The 25,325-nt window shown below is 45.2% G+C and overlaps 1 protein-coding gene across 2 annotated transcripts in view; it reads right to left on the bottom strand.

The window, feature by feature from the left end:
- The window catches only part of SLC6A11 (solute carrier family 6 member 11), a 132,708-nt gene that overhangs the window by 6,624 nt on the left and 100,759 nt on the right, over positions 1-25,325 (bottom strand). For both annotated transcript variants that reach the window (XM_043588127.1, XM_043588126.1), the window contains 3 exons: positions 20,439-20,563; positions 6,762-6,874; positions 3,573-3,710 (listed from right to left, as the gene is read on the bottom strand). In XM_043588127.1, the coding sequence (XP_043444062.1) occupies positions 3,573-3,710; positions 6,762-6,874; positions 20,439-20,563 (376 nt within the window). The remainder of the gene's footprint in view (positions 1-3,572; positions 3,711-6,761; positions 6,875-20,438; positions 20,564-25,325) is intronic.

Here is a 25,325-nt window from a genome sequence, read left to right as displayed (position 1 = left end):
ACAGCTTAACGTTACCCCTTGGCTTCAGGCAGCCTGGCAGTCACAGCTGCCCTCTCACTCGGCCTTGTCTGCCTTCCTACCAGCCGACTTCAACACGCTTCCCCCCGACAGACCAAGGGATCGTCCTGCCTCTGTGCTGTTCCCTTTTGCTTGGTAAGTTCTTTCAAAGCTCAGCTCAAATGTTACCTCATCTAGGAAGCCCTCCCTGAAAGCCTCTGTAGCACATTTTCTGGATTCACAGTTTTTAAAACAAGTTTTCCCATCAGCTGCTCTATTAGCTCTGGGCTTCTGCTGGGGAGGCCCCCACACCAGTTTTGTCTCCTGCCAGTGCAGGGCCTGGCTCGAAGTAGGTCCCCGATAGTTGCAAGTTGAATTGTGTGGACTGAGAGCCCCGTGGGGGAGGGACTCTGAATGGCTTGTTCACAGCTGTGTCCATTTCTGGTCAAGGCCTTGGCACAGACTAGGTGTGCAATGTTTGTGGAATGCAGGATTGGTGTGGGCCAGCTCTGTGGTATATACATCTGTGATGATGGACTTCAGGGAAAGGCCTGGGAGGTATAAGCTCAGGTGGCCAAGGTGGTCCGGGAAGGTTCCTAAAAAGGAGGGATGGCATCTGGGCTGGGGGAGGTGGGGAGGCCAGCTACAGTGTGGGAAGGGTTGGGATCCTTACAGAAAATCTTTATAATACGTGACTGCCCTTAGGGGAACACAACCAACAGCAGGAGAAATAAAAGTCGAAAAGGGAAGGAGGGTCTGGTTGGGGGAGGCACTGTGAATGCCAGGACAGGAGGGTAAGAGGCCAGGACAAAGCCTGGACAGCCTCCTGTGTGTCTGCCACAGGGACGTAATTGAAATTAAGCTTCTGGTCTGTGCTCCCACAGCCCCCAGGGCCTCCTCCTGGGACTATTTCCACACACAGGCTGGGACTATTTCCTCACATCTCTTCAGCTGCATCAGGGGCAACATCTCAGTGCCTACAGGGCCAGACAGGTAACACAAGGGAGAGACATTGGCCCAGTTGGCAGGAAGTGGTGGGGACTAGTGCTATTTGGCCACACACAAGTCTGGTTGACTCGCTGGGGGAGGCAGGTCTGAGTGTGGCCAGATATGCAGATTTTCTAGAAGATGCCAGAAATCCAGGCTTTCCTGAGAAATCTTTCTCTCCTGAATAGTTGGCAACCTCTTCACGTTCTTAAAAACACATTGGGGGTGAAACAAAGGGGATCTCTGGGCCGTATCTGGTCTGGGGCCTCCCATCGGTGCCGGACATGGTGGATATTCAGGTCTGTGAGAGTAAGGAGCCAACCGGAGGCTCCTCTGCGACCAGCAGTGGGCGTGGCTTTCTGAGTTAAAAGCAGAGACCACACTCCCAAGGGCTCTCCTGAGCGTCTCCTTCCATGAACACCATACATGAGTATGCAGCGCTCTCCAAGCACCAGGCTCTGAGTGAACTGCATGCCGGGTCTCAGTCTGGTTCCTTGCAGTGTGTGTAATTAATTATGAGGCAGGCACGACTGCTGTCCTCGGCGTTCATGGGGGAAAACCAAGGCACAGAGTCATCCGGCTTTAGCCAGTCACTGGGCTGAGGACTCAACCTAGGCCGACTGCCGCACAGCCTGTGCTTTTAACCCTCCACCACACTGCCTTCGTGGAAGACAAGAAATCTGTGGCCTATTTCTTCCCCAGAGCCGAAGTTTAAATGTGTATACTTAAGGGAGAGGATCTCGCCGGCAATTACTGTGGAGGCTGGGGCGGACATGGCCCATTTGGCCATCTGAACTTCCTGCTGCACTCACTCACGGATCTTCCTGCGGGGAGGCAGAAGGTCGGCATGTGAAGCCCACGCGTCTGCTGATGAATGGTCAGCTCCTCCCTGGGGGCCAGGAGGCACCCCTGGGCAGATCCACGCCCTCAGGTTGAAGGGTGGGCAAGCAGGCTCTGGGAGGCCCGGGGCCCCCAGCACCGGAGGTCCAGCAGGGTCCTCTGCCCGCCTGCTCCAGGCCAGTGACATCCACGCCCACGGCCCGGCTTATCTTCTTGCAGCCCAGTCCCCACCAGCCCCCCTTAACTCATCACGTTAACCTCCCAATTTGTACGTAGGTGACAAAAGACTCTACTTTGTGTAATGAATCAGCACTTAATGAAGCCCTGCTCACTGCAGGGCTGGTGTCCCCAGTGGGAAGAGGAGAGATAGAATGCCACACCATTCATTTGCACAAAGCTGATTATCACTTCCATTAATGTGACAATGACTAGGAACACTAATAACACCAACCACCACGCCCTGAGTGCCTGCCCCCTATGAGGCCCCAAGGGAAGAGAGCCCACCGGCACCCCCCCCCCCCCCCCCGCAAGGCCAGCTCCTGTTTTCAAGGACCTCAGAGCCTGGTAGGGGAGAGACAGGTGCTTGGAGGGGTCATTCTAAGGTGGGAGAAAGGCTGGGCTGAGCCTGGAACAAAGTGCTTGGAGGAAGGAAAGCAGAGGAGGCTTCCAGGAGGCAGCCTCTGAGCTGAGAAGCAGAGGATGCTGAAGATTCCCCAGACTGACCTCAGTATCACCTCAGCCGCTTTGATGGATCTGGAATTCCCTCCTCTCTTTCCACGTTTCTTACAAAACCTCTTCTTGTCTCCCAGCAACAGTTTTCTGTGTTTTTTTCTTTTTAAACTAACTAATTTTGTGAGTATGGGGGTAAAGATACCTAATGTCACCACCTCAAGGTACTTGAGAAAGTATTTATTGGACAGGATGGTTGCAGGAGAAACATGGTATTATGAGTCTTTTTTTTTTTAATGTTTATTTATTTTTGAGACAGAGAGAGAGACAGAGTTGGGGAGGGGCAGAGAAAGAGGAGGACAAAGAATCCAAAGCAGGCTCCAGGCTCTGAGCTGTCAGCACAGAGCCTGACATGGGGCTCAAACCCACAAACCGTGAGATCATACCTGAGCTGAAGTCTAACGTTTAACCGAGGTGCCCCCCCAGGTGCCCCAAGAGAGTCTTAATTTGAGGGGTTAATGGTGAACCCCTCCTCACCCACAGGCCCAGCAGAGGCAAGAAGAGGGATACATAAGGGGTTCTGGGGATCAGACACACAGTGCCTGAAGGTGCCATACATCCTCATGTGTGTCGTTCTCAGTGATGTCCCAGAAAAGCCTGCTCTGAACGTTAGTCCAAGAGCAGTACCTCGTTGAAGGGTGCATAGCTAACACTGTCCCTTTCACCCAGAAGTTACAGTGAGAGTGGTCCGGGCATCCAGAGGCTCATGACTACAGATAAACCCAGTATCTCCCTTTCCGAGTTTCACTCCTGTCTGGTAGCGACCACGGTGACCTTTAGCTGAGCCTTCACACGCATAAGACATTATGCTAGGGGCTCAAGGAGAACTTCGAATGATTTGCACAACAACCCATTACAAAGAGGAGAAACTGAGTCCTAGACCTGTACTAGACCTGCCCAGGGTCATAGGGCCAATTCCAGAGCTGGGCTTTGACCTCAGACCTGCCTAAGCCAGAGCCCAGGCACTTAACCATCACGTTACCGTGTTCACATTGCTTACTTGCGTCCACATGGCTCACCTCCGTTAGCATCACAAGGCCCAGGAAATAGGAGACGACTGATAGAGCCAGGATGAGCAGCTCCCGCCGGTAGCCCCTCCGAAAGACCTTGGGGTACATGTCCACCACAGCGGTCACGAGGCTTTCCACGCACACAAACTGGACGGGGCAGAGAGGATGGTGTCAAGTCCAGGAGAAAGCTGGTTCTCAGCGGCCCTGGCTCTGGACAAGTGCAACACGTCTAACCCCTGGGCTTCTCGCCCGCTGGCCTTACCTTCCTTCCCACACTCACACTGACAGAGGACCAGAGAATAACAACAATCCCAGCACTTAATAGAACTTCAGCAAGTGCATGGAAAAGATGGAGACCCTGAAACTCCGAGAGGGGAAGTAACCTGCCTAAGGTCACTCAGCAAGGAAGCGGCAGAGTCAGGACTTGAACTGGGGTCTCTGACTCCAAAGCTAGTACTCCTTCTCCCCCATATTTCCTATCAGGAGCCTACATGCTGGGCCCTGTTCTGGGGTCGACTACTTAAGTGAGACGCTGTCTGGGAGGCAAGATAGGCGTCTCTGTACCTATCCTGAGAGTGAGTGCTCTGGTAGTGGCAGGCTCTGGTCAGTGTCTGCAGGCAGAGCTTGATTTCCTCATTCTCTAGGACTGTGACACTTCCCCTGTCCTTTGCTTCTGCTGGGCAAGCACCCCTCTGATGCATGGAGAGCAATCAGAGGCGAGCCAACTCCCAGCTCTTGTGTTTGTGCTGTGGGAGACTCTGGGCCCGGCCAGACCGGGCAGGCTCAAGACAACACAGCTGGAGCCCCTGTCTGTATCCCACCATGCTGAGACAGGGCCAGACGCACGGTGTCACTTCTATTCCTACTCAACCATCAACACCCAGCCCAAATATCCCAACACACAGTCACCCTCCTCCCTGGGTTCTTCCAGACCATGGGCAGATCTCCTGCATAAGCCTTTTCCTGACTGCTCCTTCTTGCCCCCAACTTGGGCAGAACAGACCTTTCCTCTCCTCTACCCCAGCCCCCCTACCTCTGCTTCACCTCATGGGTCCCGTGCTTGCTTATATCTATCCCCTTACAAGGTGGGACCCTGGATTTTCATCTCTTTCCAGTGGCACAGAGGAAAGGCCTCAGAAAAGGTTGATAAATTCATAATAATAATAAATAATGGCAAATGCATGGTACTTATGGTGAGCCAGGCTCTATTCTAAGCATTTAACAGATACTAATTTATTTAATCTCTATGGTACTATTATTATCCCTGTTTCATAAGTGAGGACGTGTAAGTATAGGGGGTAGGCCACCTGCCTGAGGTCACAGAGGTATTCAGTGATACAGCCTGGGTAGGAAGCAGGGAATCTTGTTCTACAGACTGGGCTTTAACCACTGTGCTGGACTGCCAAGAGGGAGGGCAGCAAAAAGAGTAAAGAATTCTTTTACTGGTCACCATGTTGAGATACCCCCTTCCCTGGGGCCATTTGTTGGACCCATATCCTTTCTACTTTTCATTTCTACCCCCTCAAAAAAGGTATTTCCAACTTCACTGTGCCTGCACAGAGAGGTGAAGTGACTAGCCCAGAGGAACACAGCTAGTGAAAGTCATGGAGCTGGGACTCACACCCAGCCCTGTTTGACCCCAAAGCCCAGGCTCCTAGCCTCCAGGCTACCCTGTCTCTACAGTAAGGCTGGCTGCACTCATCCTTTCTCTGGGGTCCCCAGGGAAGGAAGGAGATGCAATTCAGGGAAGGCTGTTTATCCAGGACCCAAACTGAAGAGACATCAGAGCATGCAGTAGCTAAGAGGCACAAAAACCTGGGTGCATGTCCCAGCTGGTCACACGGCCTCAGTTTCTTCATCTGCAAAATGGGGATGACACAAGGGCCCTCGGTCCATGTGGTTATTGTGACAAAGAACAGAGGATGTGGTCCCAGCATAGCACAGCACACACGGGGGTGAGCAGATCACCACCTGCCCGCTGGGCCCCCGGGTCTCCCTTGCTAGCACAGTGTCTCAGCCCAAGTGCTGGCTCCGCTCAACACCCCCAGGGACTCACAGAGCCGAGGCCCCTGTCCCCCACCTTCCACTGCAGGACAGTCACTGTCACGCACAAGCTGCCAATCCCTCCCGAGGCCTCGGCCCTCAACAATAGAAGGGAAGATTATCAGCAGGAACACCCGGTGCTTCAGCAGCTCAGCTTTGCAGTTTCTGAGAAATCATCCAGGGGGGAGATCGGACTTGGCTGGGTTGACAGACACACCGGCCATGAGGTCTGGGTGCTAAGTGACTTGCACAAGGTCATGGGTGGGGCGTAGCACCTTGCCGCAGAGGCTGACAGCACAGCCTCCAGCCTTGGGTAGAAGATGTTCACTGGGGCTCACAGGAAAGCCCGCTGTGCTGGAACAGCAGGCAAAAGGGTGGACTTCGTCGAGTGGAGAGTGACTGGAGGCCATGGGGGTCTGGCTGGAAAGCCGAGGAGAGGACTGGGGAAGGGCTGGGAGTGCAGGCTGGGGTGAGTTTTACAGGGTGAGATTAAATGCATGCCTTCGTGAGGAGAAAACGGAAAACGTGCACAGATAAATTGCTAGTTCTAACTATACACCCTTCACTGAGGAAGGCAGGCTGCCAAGTGCAGGGTGGGTGGGGGGAGCCCTATTAGCAACAATGAGAAGAGAGCAGATGGGTGGGATGTGGGGTGAGTGGGAGCTGGTGGTGGTACTGAGGACCCTTGTGGCATCCTGGAGTGCCTTGGGGGGCCGTAACACCGAGAAGAAGGAAGGAAGAAGGTACTTTTCTGTGTTCCTGTGTCCCCCACGATTTGACTGGGACAGAGCCCTCAGATATGCCATTAACTATAAGCCTCTCTCTGAGAATTTCTTCCTGCTTGCTAAGTGGTGCTACTAGGCAGAAATATTTTCACCAAATGGAAGTATTTAACAATTAAAAAAATTTTTTTATTGGGAGTTGGGAATTCTGGGTAAGGGAAAGTATGTTTGGGAAGACATGGAGGGACTCATACAGGTGCATCTGGGGGTGACAGAGGAGACCGCCTGGAAGGGGGTGCTGAGAGGAGACCACATGGGGACAGCAAGCAGGGCCCTGACAAGCAGCACCTAGAGGTGGCAATCAGGCCCCTGAGCTGCTCCCAGGTGCAGTGTCTGGCCTCCCTGCCCTCCCAGCCTGGGTTCTCCCCCTTACCTGGCTGTCCAGGCCCAAGAAGATCAGCATCATGAAGAACAAGGCAGCCCACAGTGGGGAGAGAGGCATCATGGTGACAGCCTTGGGGTAAGCAATAAAGGCCAGGCCGGGGCCTAGAGAGGAAGGAGAGAGAGAAAGGTGCTGGGTAGAGCTTGGTCCCTCATTCAGTTGTTATTTGAATCCATCATATATTGAGTGCCCCCTTTGTGCTGGGTACTATGCCTCATTCTCCCTCAAGTCAGGTAAATTTCCCAGCCACCCTCCTAAGCTGTTGGTACTATTTTGATGCCCATTGCAGGGATGAGCAAGCTGAGGCATAGAAAGGTACGCAAGGGTCAGCAGGGGTCAGGATTCAAACCCAGGTTGGTCTGACACGCAGACTTTCCCCTGCATAGATCTGTCTCTACTGTTCTCACTGGGGCAGACGTGGGGATGGTGGCTTATTAAAATGCGGGTTCTCAGGCCCACCTCACAGATTCTAATTGGGTCAGTCTAGGGTGGGGCAAGGACCAGGCACCAGGTGATTCCAAATGGGTAGCAGGAATAGCCTACCCCAGGCTGCCCCTTCCTCTGCTTCTTCCCTTCATTTCCTGTGTCTATACTCACTTATTTTGGCTGCTCCAAATAAAGAGCTTGGTTAGCACATCCTGAGGATGAACTTTATTAATATTGAGGGAGAGATACCTGATATTCTAGCCCTGAAGCACAGTGGTCAAGGGCACAGGTTCTATAGGCAGATGGCCTGGGTTCAAATGCTTATTCTTTATTGTGATCTGTATCTGTCTCCTCAGCTGAAAAATGGGGATGATAAAGTCCTACCTAATGAAATGGTTTTGAAAATCCAATAAGATGATGCAGAATATGGAAAGCACTTAAAATAAATACTCAGTAAACATTAACTGATTATTATATTTGTTCTTAAAAACAACATTATTAAAGTCTAATTTACCTATAATAAGCACTCATTTTAATTGTACAACTTCAGTGAGTTGTGAAGTATATATACCCAGATAACTGCATTCAAGATGGAGAACATTTCTATTGCCCCATTGGGCCCCTCTGTGGTCTCTCTATCCCCATTCTCTGTCTTAGCTCCAGGCAACCATTGATCTGATTTTTTTTTCCACCTTATATTAGCTTTGCCCATCCTATTTAGGAGTGGAATTGCTGGGTCATATGGTAACATAGCTTTAACTGTCTAAGAAATGCCAAACAGATTTCCAAAGTAGCTGCCATTTTATATTTCTACCAGTAATGTTGGAGGGTTCCAGTGGCTCCACAACCTTGGCAACACCTGATGTTATCAGATGTGGAGGATCTTCACGTAGCTTTGTTGTCTGCTCAAACGCCTTCTTTTGTGAAGTCCTTGTTGATTTTGCCCATTTTTTTTACTGGGTTGTCTCCCTTTTCTTGAGTTATGAGAATTCCTGATATATTTGGGATATAAATCCTTTATCAGAGAAGGATGATTAATATTTCCTCCTACTCTGTGGCTTGCCTTGTCATTTTCTTAATGGTATCTTGTGAAGAACAGAAGTTTTAAATTTTCCACTTGTTTGTTGCTAGCATATTAAAAATACAATAGGTTTTTGTTTATTGTCCTTTTTGCAATACTAAGTTCACTTGTTAATTTTTGTGTGTGGCTTTCTTACAATTTTCTATATGGTCAATCATGCTGTTTATAAGTAAATACAATTTTGATCCTTCATTTCCAATCTTAATTATTTTTATTTATTTTTCTTGCTTTATTGCACTGTCTAGAAATTCTAGTACCATATGGCATAAAAGCAGAAACAGCATACAGCCTTGCTTTATTTCTGATTTTAGGGGCAAGCATTCAATATTTAATGGCTAGGAAATTAACATTTGTGCAATAACCACAGACCTTTTTTTTTTTTAATCTACCAGTTTTTCTCCTTACGTCCTTTTTTCCTATTCTAGTATCCAATTCAGGATTCCACACCATACTTCACGATTGTATTTCTTTACTCTCCTCCAAATTTGCAATAGTTTCCCAATCTTCACTTTCATGACCTTGACATTTCAACGAGTACTGGTTATTCTTTTGTGGAATGTTCCTCTGTATGGGTTTGTCTGATGTTTTATCATTATTAAACAGAGGTTATACAATTTTTTTAAGGTTATGCATTTTTTTTTTTGGCAAGAACATCACAGAAGTGATGCTGTGTCCTTCTCAGTGCATCAGGTTAAAGGGGCACATGATATCTGTAAACTTTAGTACTGGTAATGTTTACCCTGATTACTTGGTTAGGTTGGTGAATGCCAGTTTCCTCCAGTGTAAAGTTACTGTGTTTCCCTTTATAACTGATAAGTATCTTGGTGAGGATAATTTGAGATTATGAAACTATCCTGCTTCAAGTAAAACTTTTACCCACTGATTGTAGTATCCATTGGTAGATCTTGCTTGCAACAATAACTCCTTTGAGGTTTGCCTAGTGGGTTTCTTTTCTTCATTCCTTCTACATTTATCAATTAGAATTCTTCTGTAAGAAAGACTGCTCCTTCACACTCATTTATTCAATTTTTATTTATTTCAATGTGGACTCCTGGGTATTCAGTTTATTCTACAGATTACAATCCAATACTATCATTATTAGCTTCTTCAGTTTGGTTCCTGTGTCCTTATGACATGCCTCCGTCCTTTTTCTGAGTACTTCCTTACTTTCTGGCACTACTAAATGTTTCAGCTTATCATGTCTTGCTCCAGCACTAGAATCAACTGTTTCTCCAAAAAGCCTGAGTTCCTTTAATTGAAAAATGGTGTTCAGAAATCAAGATCTGGCTTCTGGGTATGTTCGTTGCTACTGGAATATCATTTCTTGCAGGCCCTCTCAGCACACAAAGCTAAGAGACATATGTATGTCTATCTACACATATACACACACATATGTTTCTATATCTAACTGCATATATTTTAAGCCCACGAGTCCATCCTGATACCTCCAATTCTAATACAGATCACTGTAGCTTCTCCATTTTCTTCATGTGTAACTTCTTCCTCAGTGAAAATTCTGTCTCTAATGATCCCTATTGACTTGTTTGTTCAGTCCCCACATACACATACCATAGTTACAGAATTGCAAACCCATACTCCTGTACTGACAAGAGAACAGTACAGTGATTTTTGTTTTTAGCCTTATAGTGTCCAGTCAAAATACTGTGTCCAGAAATTTACTTAGATTTGGTCTTTTCTTTCCCATTCTCTTCAGTATGGTTACATTTTTTTATTTGTAATGCAGTTAGGTTCATTTTTTACTGTTTGTATTCCATTTTAATTCCACTCAAAAAAAGAACTGTTTATTTTGGGTGCTATGTGAAATGTTACTGTTACCGTGGTTCTCTAAGAGTCAGAACTAATAGAAATATACTAAGAAGTATTTTTTCCTTTCCATCTTTACTTAATTCCACCCTTCTTTCTATTCCTTGTCCACTCATGCCCTATAGGTAACCATTCTCTTCATTTTTTAGTTTATCCTTTCCATATTTCTTTTGCACAAATGAGCAGACATATTTTCTTACATCTCCTCCTTTCTTCTACAATGGGTAGGATACTATAGATATTTGCTTTTTAAACTTACATACACACATTTATCCTTTAAAAAATACTCATAAATTTCCATTTACTTGATTATTTTTATATTGTGAATGACTATTGTATTTTTTCAAAGACTTTTTTAGTATATATGAAGATAATTTTATAATTTATTTTATTTGGGCTATTAATAGGATGTATGATATTACTGGATTTCCTAGCATTACACCAACCTTGCATTATTCCTGGAGTAAATCTTACTTGGATTACCTTCTTTTTAAAAATTTTTTTAAATTATTATTTTTGAGAGAAAGAAAGACAGAGAGTGAACAAGCAGGGAAGGGGCAGAGAGAGAGGGAGCCACAGAATCGGAAGCAGGCTCCAGGCTCTGAGCATCTAGGACAGAGCCCGATGCAGGGCTCGACCTCACAAACTGCGAGATCATGATCTGAGCTGTAGTCGGCTGCCCAACCGACTGAGCCACCCAGGCGCCCCCCGCTTTATTTATTTTTTTTACATTTTTTTTAATTGTTTAGGTATATTACCTTTTTAATGTGATTTTGGATTCTAATGGTTTGGATTTGGATTTGCTAATATTGTATTTACTATTTTTACATCACTATGCATGAGTGATACTTTGTTTCTTTGCATTGTCTATTTGGTATAGGTATCAATGTTATTCATGCTTCATATAAATGTTCCTTTCCTTTCCCTCTGGAATAATTTATAGAGCACTGGGATTATCTGGTGCTTGAAGTTTTTGTTGTTGTTGTTGTGTTTATTTATTTATTTAGAGACAGAGAGGGAGGGGGGAGTGTGAGTGGGGGAGGGGAAGAAAGGAAGGGAGAGAGAGAGAACTCCAAGCAGTCCCTGCACTGTCAGCACAGAGCCTTACATGGGGCTTGATCTCATGAACTGTGAGATCATGACCTGAACCAAAATCAACAGTCGGACACTTAATCAACTGAGCCAACCAGGTGCCCTGGATACTTGAAGGTTTGATAGCATTATCTGAGAAGCCATCTGGGCCTAGTGTTGCTTTTTGTTTTGTTTTGTTTTGTTTTGTTGGTAGGGTAGGTAATAACTTTTTTCCTTCTATGGAAATTGGCTTAGGTTTTCTAAATCAAATGTGGTCAATTGTGGCAATCTGTTTTTTCCCAGGAAAATATTCATTTTCTCTAATTTTTCAAATTTATGTGTTAAGAAGACTACAAAGCAGGCTCTTGTGATTTTTTTTTTAATTTTTAAATTTTATTTAAATCCAAGTTAGTTAACATATAGTGTAATAATGATTTCAGGAGAATTTAGTGATTCATCACTTACATATAGGGCTCATCCCAACAAGTGCCCTCCTTAATGTCCATCACCCATTTAGCCCATCCCCCCCCACCTCTCCTCCAGCAACTCAAATGTGTTCTCTGTATTGAAGAGTCCCCTTATGGTTTACCTCCCTCTCTCTTTTTACCTTATTTTTCCTTCCTTTCCCCTATGTTCATCTGTTTTGCTTCTTAAATTCCACCAATGAGTGAAATCATATATTTATCTTTCTCTGACTTATTTTGCTTACCATATAAATGTCTTCCACTTCAATGGTTATTTCCCCTTTATCATTTCTTATTTTGCTCTTGGTAAGCTCTTTTATTCTTGGCCGTTTGGTAACTTGTATATTTTTAAAACCCAGAATTTTAATTAGATCTACTGTTTGTAATTATCTATCCATAATTATTTCACTCCTTCCTGATTTTATCTTTATTATTTCCTTTCCTGTGCTTTCTTTTAGTTCACTTTGCTGTTTTTCTTAATGTAATTAATTTTCATTCTTTCACTTTTATCGATGTGTTTTTAGTATAGTTTTCTCTTATTATCAGTTTATTTCTATCTGTGTCTCCTTGTACCTCCTGCAGTTTTGCTTCATAAAGGTTATTGCTGTATTATTTGGTGCATATATTTTTACGTGTGCTGTATCTTTATTATGAATTATAGTTTTTACCATTTAAAAAATGTCCTTTGTAATGCTTAGTGCTTTGGCGCTTGAATTCTACTTTCCCTGATATTGCTGTCATTGTCTATTCCCTTATTTTTAGCTTTTATGAATCACTTTGTTTTAGGTGTATCTCTTATATACAGCATATATATAGGTCATGTTTTGTGAGCCAAATTGAAAATCTTTTTCTTTTCTTTTTTAATGTTTATTTATTTTTTTTTCAACGTTTTTTTTTTTTTATTTTTTTTATTTTGGGACAGAGAGAGACAGAGCATGAACGGGGGAGGGGCAGAGAGAGAGGGAGACACAGAATCGGAAACAGGCTCCAGGCTCTGAGCCATCAGCGCAGAGCCTGACGCGGGGCTCGAACTCACGGACCACGAGATCGTGACCTGGCTGAAGTCGGACGCTTAACCGACTGCGCCACCCAGGCGCCCCTTATTTTTTTTTGAGAGAGAGAGAGAGAGAGAGAGAGAGAGAGAAGGGAGGGGCAGAAAAAGAGGGAGAGACACAGAATCCAAAGCAGGCTCCAGGCTCTAAGCTGTCAGCACAGAGCCCAAAATGGGGCTTGAACCCACAAGCTGTGATAGCATGACCGGAGCCAAAGTCAGACGCCTAACTGACTGAGCCACCCAGGTGACCGAAAGTCTTTTTCTTTTAATGGATGAATTAAGCCCACTCACATTTATTGATATGATCAGTCTTAATTTTGACAAAATACTTGGTGGTTATGTGTATTTTTAAATATTTGTTATGTTTCTCTAGGAGCCATTTGTTCTTTTATTTATAAATGTTTTTTGGTATTTAGGAAGGTTTATGTTTTTGTCCTAGTGGTTATCTTTATACTTATTACATCTTTTAAAAATGCCCTTAGACCCTTATATTTTATTTAAACCTTTACTGTCTGGCTTTCCAGGTCTGCCCCCACCCCACCCCACCCCACCCCCCGTATCATTTGACATCATTTATGGTCTACACAACAATGAGCTTTTCTGTTTTCCTTTTGCCTTCTCTCTCCATCTTTTAGGTTGATGATTTCAACTCTGTTAACAGTACACAGCATATTTCTACATTACTCGTCTATCTTTTTCCCTACCTTTGTTTTGGTCTTAGATGTGTACTTACATATTTTTGAATGTTATTTATTTAGAGATTTACTTTTCAGTCTTTTTTCTAAGTTTTCCTAGTTATTCCTGGGTTGGATGAAGCTCACCCCATAGTAGATTCCTCCAAAGGACTTATGAGTGTAGAAGTCTCAAAGTTCTGCTTAATATGGTTTTCCTATAACCTCGACATTTTCCATAGCCTTGATTCACACTTCTTTTTGTAAATTAAAAAAAAAAAAAGATACTGCTTCATAGTTGCCTTTCTTTGTATGTTGGTTTTGAAAAGTATGATACCAGTCTAAGTCTTTTGCCCTTTTAAGTTATTTAATCTTTTTTGCCTGGAAGCTTTGAGGATTTTATCTTTATCTTTGAAAGCTAATATCTTTATCAGGATGTCTTGGAGTTGATCAACCTGGGTTAATTTTCATTAGTACCTGAGAAGTCCTTTCAATGTGTAGATTGAGCTCTTTTTCTGTTTCTGAAGAGTCTTCTTGGATTATAGTTTTAAATATTACCGCTGTTCCATTGTTTTATTTTTCTTCTTCAGGGACCCTATAATGTGAGTATCTTCTTCTCTGCTGGTCTTCCATTTCTAGTTTTTGGTGGGATCGTTTTTACTTCTTTATGTCATTTTCATTCATCTGGTTGTTTTCCTTCCTTTTTAAAATGTCCCTTTATTTGCCTGAGTGGCTCAGTCGGTTAAGCATCTGACTTCAGCTCAGGTCATGGTCTCGCGGTTTGTGAGTTCGAGCCCCACGTCAGGTTCTGTGCTGGTGGCTTGGAGCCTGGAGCCTGCTTCGGATTCTGTGTCTCTCACCCTCTCTGCCCGTCGCCCGCTCACACTTTGTCTCTCTCTCTCTCTCTCAAAAATAAATAAACATTTAAAAAATTTTAATAAAAAAATAATAAAATGCCCCTTTATTGAGACCATTCTCCAGTGGACATTTGTAATTTATTCTTCATTTCTGAGATAACTTGGCCTTATCTTTTTTCTCATTTCTTCCCCCCTGAGTTCAATTAACTTTCTCTTCATTCATTCCTGTGCCCTCTTCTCCTATCTGGTAGTTTTAAAATTCCAGGTTCAAGGTTTTTGTTTGTTTTTCTCACATCCTCAGAGGCTTCTTTGGATATATTTAATTCTGTCTGGAGTGTTGACTTACAATTTTCCTCTATGTCATGGTTGGTTTCATGGTCATTGATATGTGGGGAGTTTCTATTCCTGATTTTCTGCAGTAGCTCTGTATGGACTTGACTTTTCTCATGTTCATGTTTGTGGGTATTTTATAATATTCCCAACTTAATAGTGCCCTCTTTTGTCAGTATGGCAAAGTCCAGGTACTCTAGCAGCTTTTTGTTTTGAGGGTGGGGAAGGGTGATCTTCCCTTCCCACACCCTGATTTAATGGTTCTCTTTGGTTTTTCAGGACTTTATTTTATCTCCTTTTTTTTGGTTTTCCCTTCACCATCTAATCGTCAAAGGGCACTTCTCCTTTTCTTTTTGCCTTTTTCTCTCCCAGAAGTTCTGTGTTTCAAGTGGTGTCTCCTTTAAATTGTGCTGGTTCCTTTAAATGGCCCCTGTTCCTTGAATTACACATCGAATCCCTTCTCTGTTGTCCCTGCTCAGGGATCTGTCTGGATCTTTTCCAGGTTTTTCAGACTTACAGTGAATTTCATCTTTCTGGGGATTGCTCCAAATCACTCTTAGGTCCCTTCACCAGCCTGTCTTCTGTTTCCCCCATAGTTTTTCTCCGTTTGCTTTTGTTCATCACAAAGCCTTACCAGCTGTGAGGGTGCAGGTGGTAGCAGAAGGGATTATGCACTGAGATTGGTATTTTTTCTTTTTGTTACTGTTATCTGTAGCTTTAATATTTTCTGTCTTTGAGTTAAGCAGGGGCATGGTTTTGTACAAAATATATTTTCCCTTCTTGTTTTTTTCTTGTTTGGGAAGGAAATTAGGATACAAGTAGCTATACAGCTCTCATAGTCCTCAGATATTCAGAGGTCTAACATACTCTAACTTTTAAAAGACCCACGTAAGATTGATATTACTTTTTTCTTACATGTTCGGTAGATTTCACCAGTGAAACCATCAGGGCTTCAAGTTTTCTTGGTAGAAGGGTTTTTGATATGAATCCAATGTCTTCTAAAAAGTATAGAGCTATTCAGTGTTTCTATTTCTTCTTGAGTCATTTTGAGTAAATTATATTTTTAAAGGAATTTTCCATTTAATCTACATTATCAAATATATTAGCTTGAAGTTGTTCATAATATTTCCTATTCTCATTTTTAATGTCTGTAGAACTTCATCCCCCTTCTTTCATTCCTGATATTAGTAATTTGTGTTTTCTCTCATTTTTTTTTCCTTGATTAGTCTTACTAGGGGAATTATAAATTGTGTTGTTTAATACTGAATTTGGCTTTGGAATTTTATTGTGGGTATGTCTTCCCTTTATTATTTCTTTGTTTATACTTACTTTGGTTTTAATTTATACTTCTTTTTTTCAGCTTCTTCAGATAGAAACTTTAATTTTTTACTTTAAATCCTTCTTTCTAATTAGGCTTTAAGGTTATAAATTTCCCTGTAAGTACTTTAACTGTATCCCACAAGTTTTGATATGTTTTCACTACCATTCAATTTGAAATACTGTCTTCTTTGGCTCATGGGAAATTTAGAAACATGCTGCTTAATTTACACATACTTAAGGATTTTCTAGGTATATTTTCATTATGGATTCATAATTTAATTCAGTGGTAGTCAGAGAATATACTTTGTAATTTCAATCTTTTGAAACCTATTGAGATTTAATTTATGGCCCAATTTATATCCTATCTTGGTGAATATTTCATGTTCATTTGAAAAGAACTGTACTTTGCAGTTGTTCCTTGCAGTGTTTTATAGATGTCAATTAAGCTAAGTTGTTTGACAGTATTCAGATCTCTATGTCTTTATTAATATTTTGTATAGTTGTTTTAACATTAACGAACAAGGGGTGTTAAAATCTCCCACTATGATTGTGAGTTTGTCTATTTTTACTTTCAGTTTGTCAGTTTTTGCTTCATGTATTTTATTTTTATTTTAAAAAAAAAATTTTTTTTTCAACGTTTATTTATTTTGGGGACAGAGAGAGACAGAGCATGAACGGGGGAGGGGCAGAGAGAGAGGGAGACACAGAATCGGAAACAGGCTCCAGGCTCTGAGCCATCAGCCCAGAGCCTGACGCGGGGCTTGAACTCACAGACCGCGAGATCATGACCTGGCTGAAGTCGGACGCTTAACCGACTGCGCCACCTAGGCGCCCCATGTATTTTATTTTTAAAAGTTTATTTATTTATTTTGAGAGATGGGGAGGGGGGCACAAAGAAAGGGAGAATCCCAGGCAGGGATTCTCCATGTCAGCATGGAGCCTGATGCAGGGTGCAGACCCACGAACTGTGAGATCATGACCTGAGCCAAAATCAAGAGTCATACACTCAACCAACTGAGCCACCCAGGCACCACTGCTTCATGTTTTTAAAATCCCTGGCATTAGGTACCAACACATTAAGGATTAGCTATCTTATAAATGAACTGCTCCTTTTATAAACATTATGAAGTGTGCTCCCCATTATCTCTAGTAATACTCTTTGACTTGAAGTCTACTCTAATATTAACATAGCAAAGCCACTTTTCTTATGCTTGTTGTTTACATGGTATTATCTTTTCACTTTGTGTTACACGTTATCTGTGTCTTTAAATTTAAAGGATCTCTTGTTGAAAGCTTATAGTTGAGTCTTGCTCTTTTACTCAGTCTGATAATCTCTGCCTTTTACTTGGAGTATTTGGCTCATTTGCACTTAATATAATTATTGATATAGTTGGGTGTAATTTTACCATTTCATATTTGTTTTACTTTTGTCCCTTCTGAATTTTGGAGGTTTTGTTTTTTTGTTTACTCTGTTGTGTTTTTATTGCCTTCTTTTGGGCTGATCAATATTTTGAAATGTCCAATTGTACTTCATCTAAGCTTTGTAGCTCTACCTCCTATTATTATTTTCTAAGCAGTTAGCCAACAATATGCACCCATAACTCATTAAAGTCTATCTGGAGTTAGCAACATATTACTTTATCCTGCCACCACACATCTGACTCTTTCCACTTCTGATGATCATTCTGACATTTTCTGTCTCAAAACAGAATTCAGGACTTAACCACATCAATAATTATGAAATGGAAAGAGACAGATACTCCAATTAAAAGACATAGATAATCAGACTGAATAAAAAAGCAAGACCCAATTATAAGCTGTCTAAAATCTCAACCTCCAGGAGAGGGTATCTCACAGAAAGTATCACAGAAACAGACCAAGGGACATGTGGGTAAGGGCTTGGGATCATAGCATGACAAAATCTGAGTCCTGTGAGAAGTATACGTTGCCTTTCTGGCTCAGTTTCCAGGTATTCTGGGACATCCCATTGAGCATTCTGCCATCTAATTAGGTATTTTCCAAAAATCACTCATCAGAAAGCAAGCCCAGGTCCTTCCGAGCAAGGTGAGGTGGCCACACACTCACTTAAAACTTGCAATTTCTCCATATGGCAGATGTTCCCAAGGAGAATCTTAGCCTGACCCCTATGCCCAACCAAGGGCACAGAGCAGATTTACCGGCTGGATACCAGGAGCAACACAGGAAGGTGAGCCAGAAAAGGCTACAGCCAGGTTGTAACACCTATGAGCTGTGTGACCTTGGGTGAACCACTTGAGGCTCTGAGGTATGGGGTCCATATCTCAATGGGCATGGTAAAACCTAGCGCTGTTTATGTGAACAGTGCCCCCTGCAGTTGTGCAGAGCTTATTCTGCACAGCCACGAGTGGAAGCCCGGACAAAGCCTACCCTGCAGAGGTGCTGTGAGAATTTCGTGAGGTAGACTATGAAACACAACCACCCCAGAGCCTGACAAACGAGACACAGTAAATCCATTATGATCCATCCATCCAGTGGAATACCACAGAGCCATGAAAACTCTTGATTGAGATCTCTGTTTACTGAGGCACAAAGTTCCTCATGCTTTATTGTGAAGGGGGAAATGTAGTCTACTGAATACCAGGGGCAATTTGATCTGATTTCCATCAACACACATATGGATATGTAGGCATGGAAAATGCCATGACAGGAAAAACCCAAAATGTTGTCTGATTTGGAGTGCAGCGTTTTTCCTTTGTTAAGATTTCCACATTTTTCTAACATGAATATGCTTTCAATTTGAAATTAGAAAAAAAAATAATAAAATTTATTTTTAGTTGGCTCTTTTCCTTTCTATGAATCTTCTCTGAACTCCATCTATAAAATGGAAATAATGATAAAAAGAGAAAACATAATGCTGCAGATATCTTATCCCACTGCACACCTAAGGCAGAAATTAGGACATTCATTTTATAGAGGAGGAAATGAATTCTTGGAGTGGGCAGTGCTCCCATATAGAAGGTAACACTCTTTCCTTACAGGGCTGTCTGTGGTTTGATGCCAGGAAGGAGCATGGGTGTTTGGTCAAGGGTCAGGTGCCCACAGTGGGCAGTAGGATGGCATGGTCAGAGCATGGGCTCTGGAGCCAGAGGGCCTGTATTAAATCCCAGCCCTGTCCCTTCCAGCCTTCCAGCTTGTGTAATCTTGGTTGAGTGACTTCACCTCTCTGAGCCTCAGCTTCCTTATCTGTAAAACAGGGGTAGCTTCTTTACAGAGTAAGCACTTGATGAGTGAGAGCTTTGGTCAGATTAATATCCTCTAGGCTAGCTCTGGCATCCTGATTTCAGCAGGGATGGTGTCTCTCTCTCTCTCTCTCTCTCTCTCTCTCTGACATACATTATCCAGAGGAAGGTGGACCCTGAGTGGTCACGGAGCAAAGCTTTGCAACCACGTCCCTGCTCTGATGTCCATATCCACCACCTTGCCCAGCTTGGTGGGTTAGAGGGGTGCTTCCTGGTGGGTTAGAGGGGTGCTTCCTGATCTATGTGTGCCACATAAAAAAGGATACTGTGGAACAACATTTTCCACAGAGGCAGTGTGGCTCCCACAAGTGCTTGGGGGTGGTCACAATAAATGGGGGCATGACTTGCACTGAGTAGATGGAGGCCAGAAAGGCTAAGCTCCCTGTGCTGGTCTTGACAAACTGTTCTACTACACATTCTTGTAGGTGAAAAACTTATTTAGACTTAACTGAGTTTAGAACCTAACCATTTGTCATGAGAACACGAACTATTTTCATATTTTTTAACACACATTTTCCTAGAATTCAAACACCATGTAGATTGTGAATCACAACCATGTAAATTCACCATTTTGTGTCATCGCCTCAGCAACAATAACTCTGCCTGTAGTGTGTTTGATACAAACACATCAATCTATACTTAAGAATGTCACACTCAGTGATTCTACATCTAAAAGAGGGAAAGGGAGAGAGGTTCTCTAGGCAGAGAGAACGGTATGTGCAAAGACCCTGTGGTGGGAGGGAGCAAGTGACGTTGCAAAAGCAGATCACTGCAGTGGGGCAGCATGAGCACGAGGGGGATGATGTTGGGGGTGAGGCTACAAAGGCTGGGCAACACGGGGCCTTGGGGCCATGCTTAGAATCCACTACTATGAGAAGTAAAGAAGAGCTTTTCACCAGAGATGGACATACTCAGATCTGCATTTTGAAAGAAATCAATCTACACATGGAACAGAAGGGGCAATAGTGGAGGCTAGGAGGCCTGTGGAAGGTTCCTGCGATCATCCAGGTGAGCGGTGACAGTGGTCTGGGCTGGTGGGGAGACAGTGTAGCTGGGGGAAAGTACATGAAGTGGAGCAACACTGAGGAGGCGGAAGCTATACAACCCGAGGACATCTTGGATATGGAAATGAGGAGGTGTCAAGGTTTTTCTCCCGTGATCCTGGTTTGAGGATGGATGGCGGGCCACCTCCTAAGACCTGAACCCAGGAGGAGAATGAGCTGAGGAGGCAGATCACACTTGTGCTATGACCTTCAATCACCCGAGGCCTCCCTTGCCTTTGGCGAACTTACCTGACTCTGCCACCTCGGCAATGGGCACCCCCTGCTCGTATGCCATGAAGCCCAGGACTGAGAAGATGGCAAAGCCAGCCACAAAGCTGGTGCCACTGTTCAGGCAACACAGCATGATGCAGTCCCTGTGGGGAAGCAGTGAGAGGGGCTGAGGTCAGAGTGGGCGGAACAGGTGCCCTGCTTGAACATTCTGTGTGAGCACCACCGCCAATCCTGTGGGGCAGGCAGGGCAGGGTGGGCACAGACAGCCCCATTTGCCTGATGAAGCCCTGGTGGTTCAGAGAGGTTAGGTGGCTGGCTGACGGTCACACAGCTGCTCCTGCATTTTTAGAAGATAAGGTGGGTCACGGACCAGACGCATGGAAGAGGGATGGGAAGGAAGAAAGGCTGGCAAGTGAGAAAATGCACTAGTGAGAAGATAGTTGGAGACAAAGCAACACTCCTCCAAATCCCCAGAAGGAAACAAAACCAGGGAAATGACAGAGGAGTGATTTCCTGGGAGCCCAAGGAGGGCCGGAGAGGCCTCTGAGAAATGGCTCCTTCTCAGGGGAGCATCCACAGACTTTACACCGGCAGCTCCCAGCAGCTTCAGGAGGAAACACACTCCCGAAGGTCAAGCTTCTTGCCAGGCTGTTTACTGGAGCAGAGCCTCACTGGCCTCACTGAAGTCCCTATGAGGCAGCAGCCCCTCCCAGGTTGGATCCCGCATGGAGGGATTACGGGAGCAGTGACTGTCTCTTGCCCTTGGGAGGAGCTTACCAGCAAAGAAGCACCAGCATAAAGCTGCAACCAGGAGAAATCGGAGTACAAACGACTGGGTTTTGTCAAGATGAAAACAGAACCCTCAAGTCCCGGCCTCTCCTACCTCAGGCACTGCATTCTCACGGGGCCAACTCAGGGAATCGGCCTCCCCGGATCTCAGCTGCTGCCAGCATGCGCCAGGAAGTTAGGATTACGACACGACACGCACGATGCCCCATTTTACAGGGAGGAGCTCCCAAGTGGCCTGTCCAGACATTTGTCTGGGGTATGATGCACCGGGGGCGTCCCTGTGGTGGTGCTGGTGGGCTTCCTCTGGTCACACCCTAGCAGGCCTAGTCCCCTCGTCCCATGGTGCTTTCCCATGGCCGGCCAGCTAGTGCTGCCTACAGCAGTAAGAACTTCCTCGTGTGTGTTCGACCAAAACCAGCCTTCTCTGGTGAGTTTTAGTTCTGCCCTCCCTAACAGCCTGCAGCTCCTTCAGCTTTGGCAGATCTGAAGATAGTGGCCCGATATCCCCTTTGGGTTTTCGGTTCCCTCAGTTAACTGCCCCAGTTCCTTTACCAGTTGTTCATCTGGCTTGCGATCTGGAATCCACTCCAGCTGACCCAGCCCCTCTTCAAATGCCCTATCCAGGACTGAGTGCTTGACTCAAGAACACAGCAGGGCTCTCACCTCCTCTTCTCCGGACAGCCTGCCTTTTGTAATGTAACCAAGGCCTACACTAATGTTGGTGATTTGTGACACCCAGCTGCCTTGCAATGACTCTGAGAATCAAGGGCACATTGGAGTAGGCATTACCCTGGGGGTCAGGAGACGTGGGCCCTACTTCCCCCTGCAGAATCTTCTCTCTGGACCTGACCTCCCCATGGGACAAAGTGCTTAAGAACAGGGTTTCTTGGGCCTTATGACAAATTATGTAATTTTCCAGCAAGTAGTCATCTCCCCCTACCTTCTTCCTTGGGTTCAAGTATGCTTCCCCACTGACTTTGGGCTTAGCCACATGACTTTCTTTGGTCACAGGATATTAGCAGATGTGATACAAACAGAGGCTTCAGATAACACTTAGGTGATTGAACTTTCCCTTTATGCCTTCTGTGACTTGCCATGAGAGGAACTGCCCCAGGGGAGCTGCTGTCCTCATAGTCTGCACCCCACGATGTACACACATGAAGCAGACTTGAGCCTGCCCTGGGTCCTGGGGCTGAATCCAACCAATTCACAGCCTGCGGGAGAGCTTGCCCAGTTGTCCAGGAGACTTGAGAGTAATAAAAGCAAATGCTTGTCATGTTAAACCACTGAGTTCATGGGGATGTTTGTTATACAGCATTACTATAGCAGTCAGTGACTGATTACAGGTCTCTTTAAATAACTCTTCTGGCACTGTGGATGTAGGCTGGGCTGGCAGACCTGAAGACTATCTGCAAGCCTGATACCTCTCCTCTTTTTTTTTTAAATGTCTGTCTGTCTGTCTGTTTATTTATTTATGAGAGAGAGAGACAGAGAGAGAGACAGAGAGATAAGGAGGGGCAGAGAGAGAGGGAGACAGAAGATTCCAAGTGGGCTCTGCACTGACAGCAGAGAGCCTGATGTGGGACTCAAACCCATGAACCGAACCATTAGATCATGACCTGAGCTGAAGTCAGATGCTCAACTGACTGAGCCACCCGGGCATCCCAGATTTCTCTCCTCTTAAAAGGAAATGCAGCTCAGTCAAGGTAAGGGGAGATTTATCCCTACAGTTGGGGTAAAGCTGCTCTTCATGCCTATTTCCTGACCCTGCCTTATCAAACAGTGGGAAATAAGGGGGTCCTGAGGAAAGCACTTTCTCTATATCCTCTCAATTCTGGAAATCTCCTGTATAATTTGAATCTGCAATGTACCTAGTCCTGTGCTATGGTTTCTTGAACATTGTGTCACTGAATCTTGAGGCTCAGGGAGGAGAATCACCTACTCAAGGTCTCAGGGGCATCTTGGGATGAGGTTGGGATGTGTGTCCATTTGTCTCAGATGCTAAAACCCATGCTTTTTCCAGGAGCTACACAAAAACAATGCCCCCTAAGAATTAAGACTTTCAGATCCTGACTTGTGGACAGTTATCTGTGGGCACTCATGTGGATGTTGAAAAACAAATATCCCTTATTGCAAACTCCCCATCTGTCCCCAGGGGCCTCTTGAGTGAGCTCCTCATACCACAGAAGGACAGAGAAGCACTAAGCAGACCTGAGGTCCCTTCCAGCCCTGCATCCCGCCCCTTGGCCCTCAGAGCACTCACACCTTTTAAGCAGAAGGAGCTTAGCAGCCTGTGTTCTGAAGTGAGGATTTTCCCCGCCTGGTTTGCTGCATTTCCCATCCCTCTAATTCCTTCCTGCAGGGCACCTTCTAGGTGAAAAGCTTATGTAACAAGCGCTTTAAAGTTGGCAGGAACTGAGCTGGGCTTTGAAGACCTCCAGAAGCTATTAGGCTGTCAGAAGGGAGGGTACTAATTTACTCCCTCTGAGTTGGGAAGACCTGTTCGCAGAGAAATGGAAATAAAATGGGCCTTAAGATGTTGCAACATCCCCTGGGGGATTTTCTTTCTTCTGCTGCCTCTTGGATGGGACAGCAGAAGAGATCTGTGGTTGCCAGCATATCTTACCCACACGCTCCGTGGGGGAGACGGTTGTAGGACATGGCCCGAAGACAGGGCAATCTTGGCCAAATCCTTGTCAGCTACAGATGTTGGGAAAGAACTGGCCATCCCTGTTGCTGAGGAATAGCGGTGCAGGAACTAGAAAGCCCTGAGTTCAAAGCCATGTTCCACCACTGGTAATAATGAACATGAGCAAGTGACTTATTTGGGGGCCTCAGTTTCCTCATCTGTGTAACAGATGGCTCCTTCCCTGCTTCCTGACACACTGGGCAGCACTGTAGTAGGCTCAAGGGATGGTGGCCAACAAGAACTAGCTTGTGTCCTCATGGAGCTGACAGCCGGGCAGTGGCCAAGTGATTTCTGCAGTGTCCTGCACAGAAGGCTGGTCTAAGTCAGCAGTCACGCTGGTGTGGTGACAGCTGTGTGCAGACAGCATTCTTCAACATCCCAAGCGGCTCACACTCAACCCTGACCAGAGGACTGCCATGCTGTTCTCCCTGCCCCGTGCCTTTCTCTTCCTGTCCGTGGTTACTGTTTTGCATTGTGGCTGACAGAGTGCTTTGCCTCTCACCCCCAACACCCACCTCCCCACGAACGCCTGGAAGGTAGAAAGGATCATATGGACAACTTGGTGTGGTCTTCTGCCTCTCCAGCATCCTTCTGCCCAGCCATACCCAATACCTCTCTGCCCAAGGGCCCCCAGGAACAACAGAACTTGCTGCCTAATGGCACACTGGATTCCACAATGGCTTTTCCTTACAGCATGCTGGACCTGGCCACTTTCACTTCCTCAGTGCCTCCGTTTCCCCAACTTACAAAATCTGTAGACCGAGGCTGTGCCATTCCTGTGTGTTATCTCCTAAGGTACCAATGCTGGTGTCTTGCACTCAGCAGACACGCAATGCACATGGTTTTAACGAATGGGTTAATAAAGCAATCACACAGCTAGCTTTCAGAGAGATGTGGCAGGGCCCTGGGATGGAAAAATGGGAGACCTCAGGCAGAGTCCAGGCTCTACTGTGTACAGCTGAGGGGGGTCACTTCCGTGAGCCTCTCTTTCCCCATCTCAAAGATGGGGATAACATGGGAGGGACTTTTATCATGCCAAAAGTTCTTTCAAATGCATGATCTCCCTTGAGCCACATAGCAACCAAATTGTGTGGTTATTAAATACAAGTCTCCTGAAGAGCCACCTACTATGACCAGGAGTTGAATTCAGGGGTACAGAGATCTCAGCAAACAGACCATTGGCTAGAATCCAGAGTGCCAATTTCCCTTCTGCCATGCACTGCTTGGTGACCTTGAGTGGGTTCCTGGCCCTCAGTGGGTCTCAGCCTCACAGTAGAAATCAGGCTGCAGGCATGAGAAGCCAGGCAGCCAGGGTCAGACAGCCTCAAGGTCACCTCCCAACCTGGGCAATTCCCTTCCCAGTTCTGGGTGTGGGCACATGCAGGAGGCCAGACAGGGAGGCCAAGGGGTAAGATGGGGCACTAGTC

Source organism: Prionailurus bengalensis, chromosome A2 (genome assembly GCF_016509475.1).
Source record: "Prionailurus bengalensis isolate Pbe53 chromosome A2, Fcat_Pben_1.1_paternal_pri, whole genome shotgun sequence".
Lineage (NCBI taxonomy): Eukaryota > Metazoa > Chordata > Mammalia > Carnivora > Felidae > Prionailurus > Prionailurus bengalensis.
Note: the sequence above shows the minus strand (reverse complement) of the source record. Positions and strands in the feature narration are given on the sequence as shown.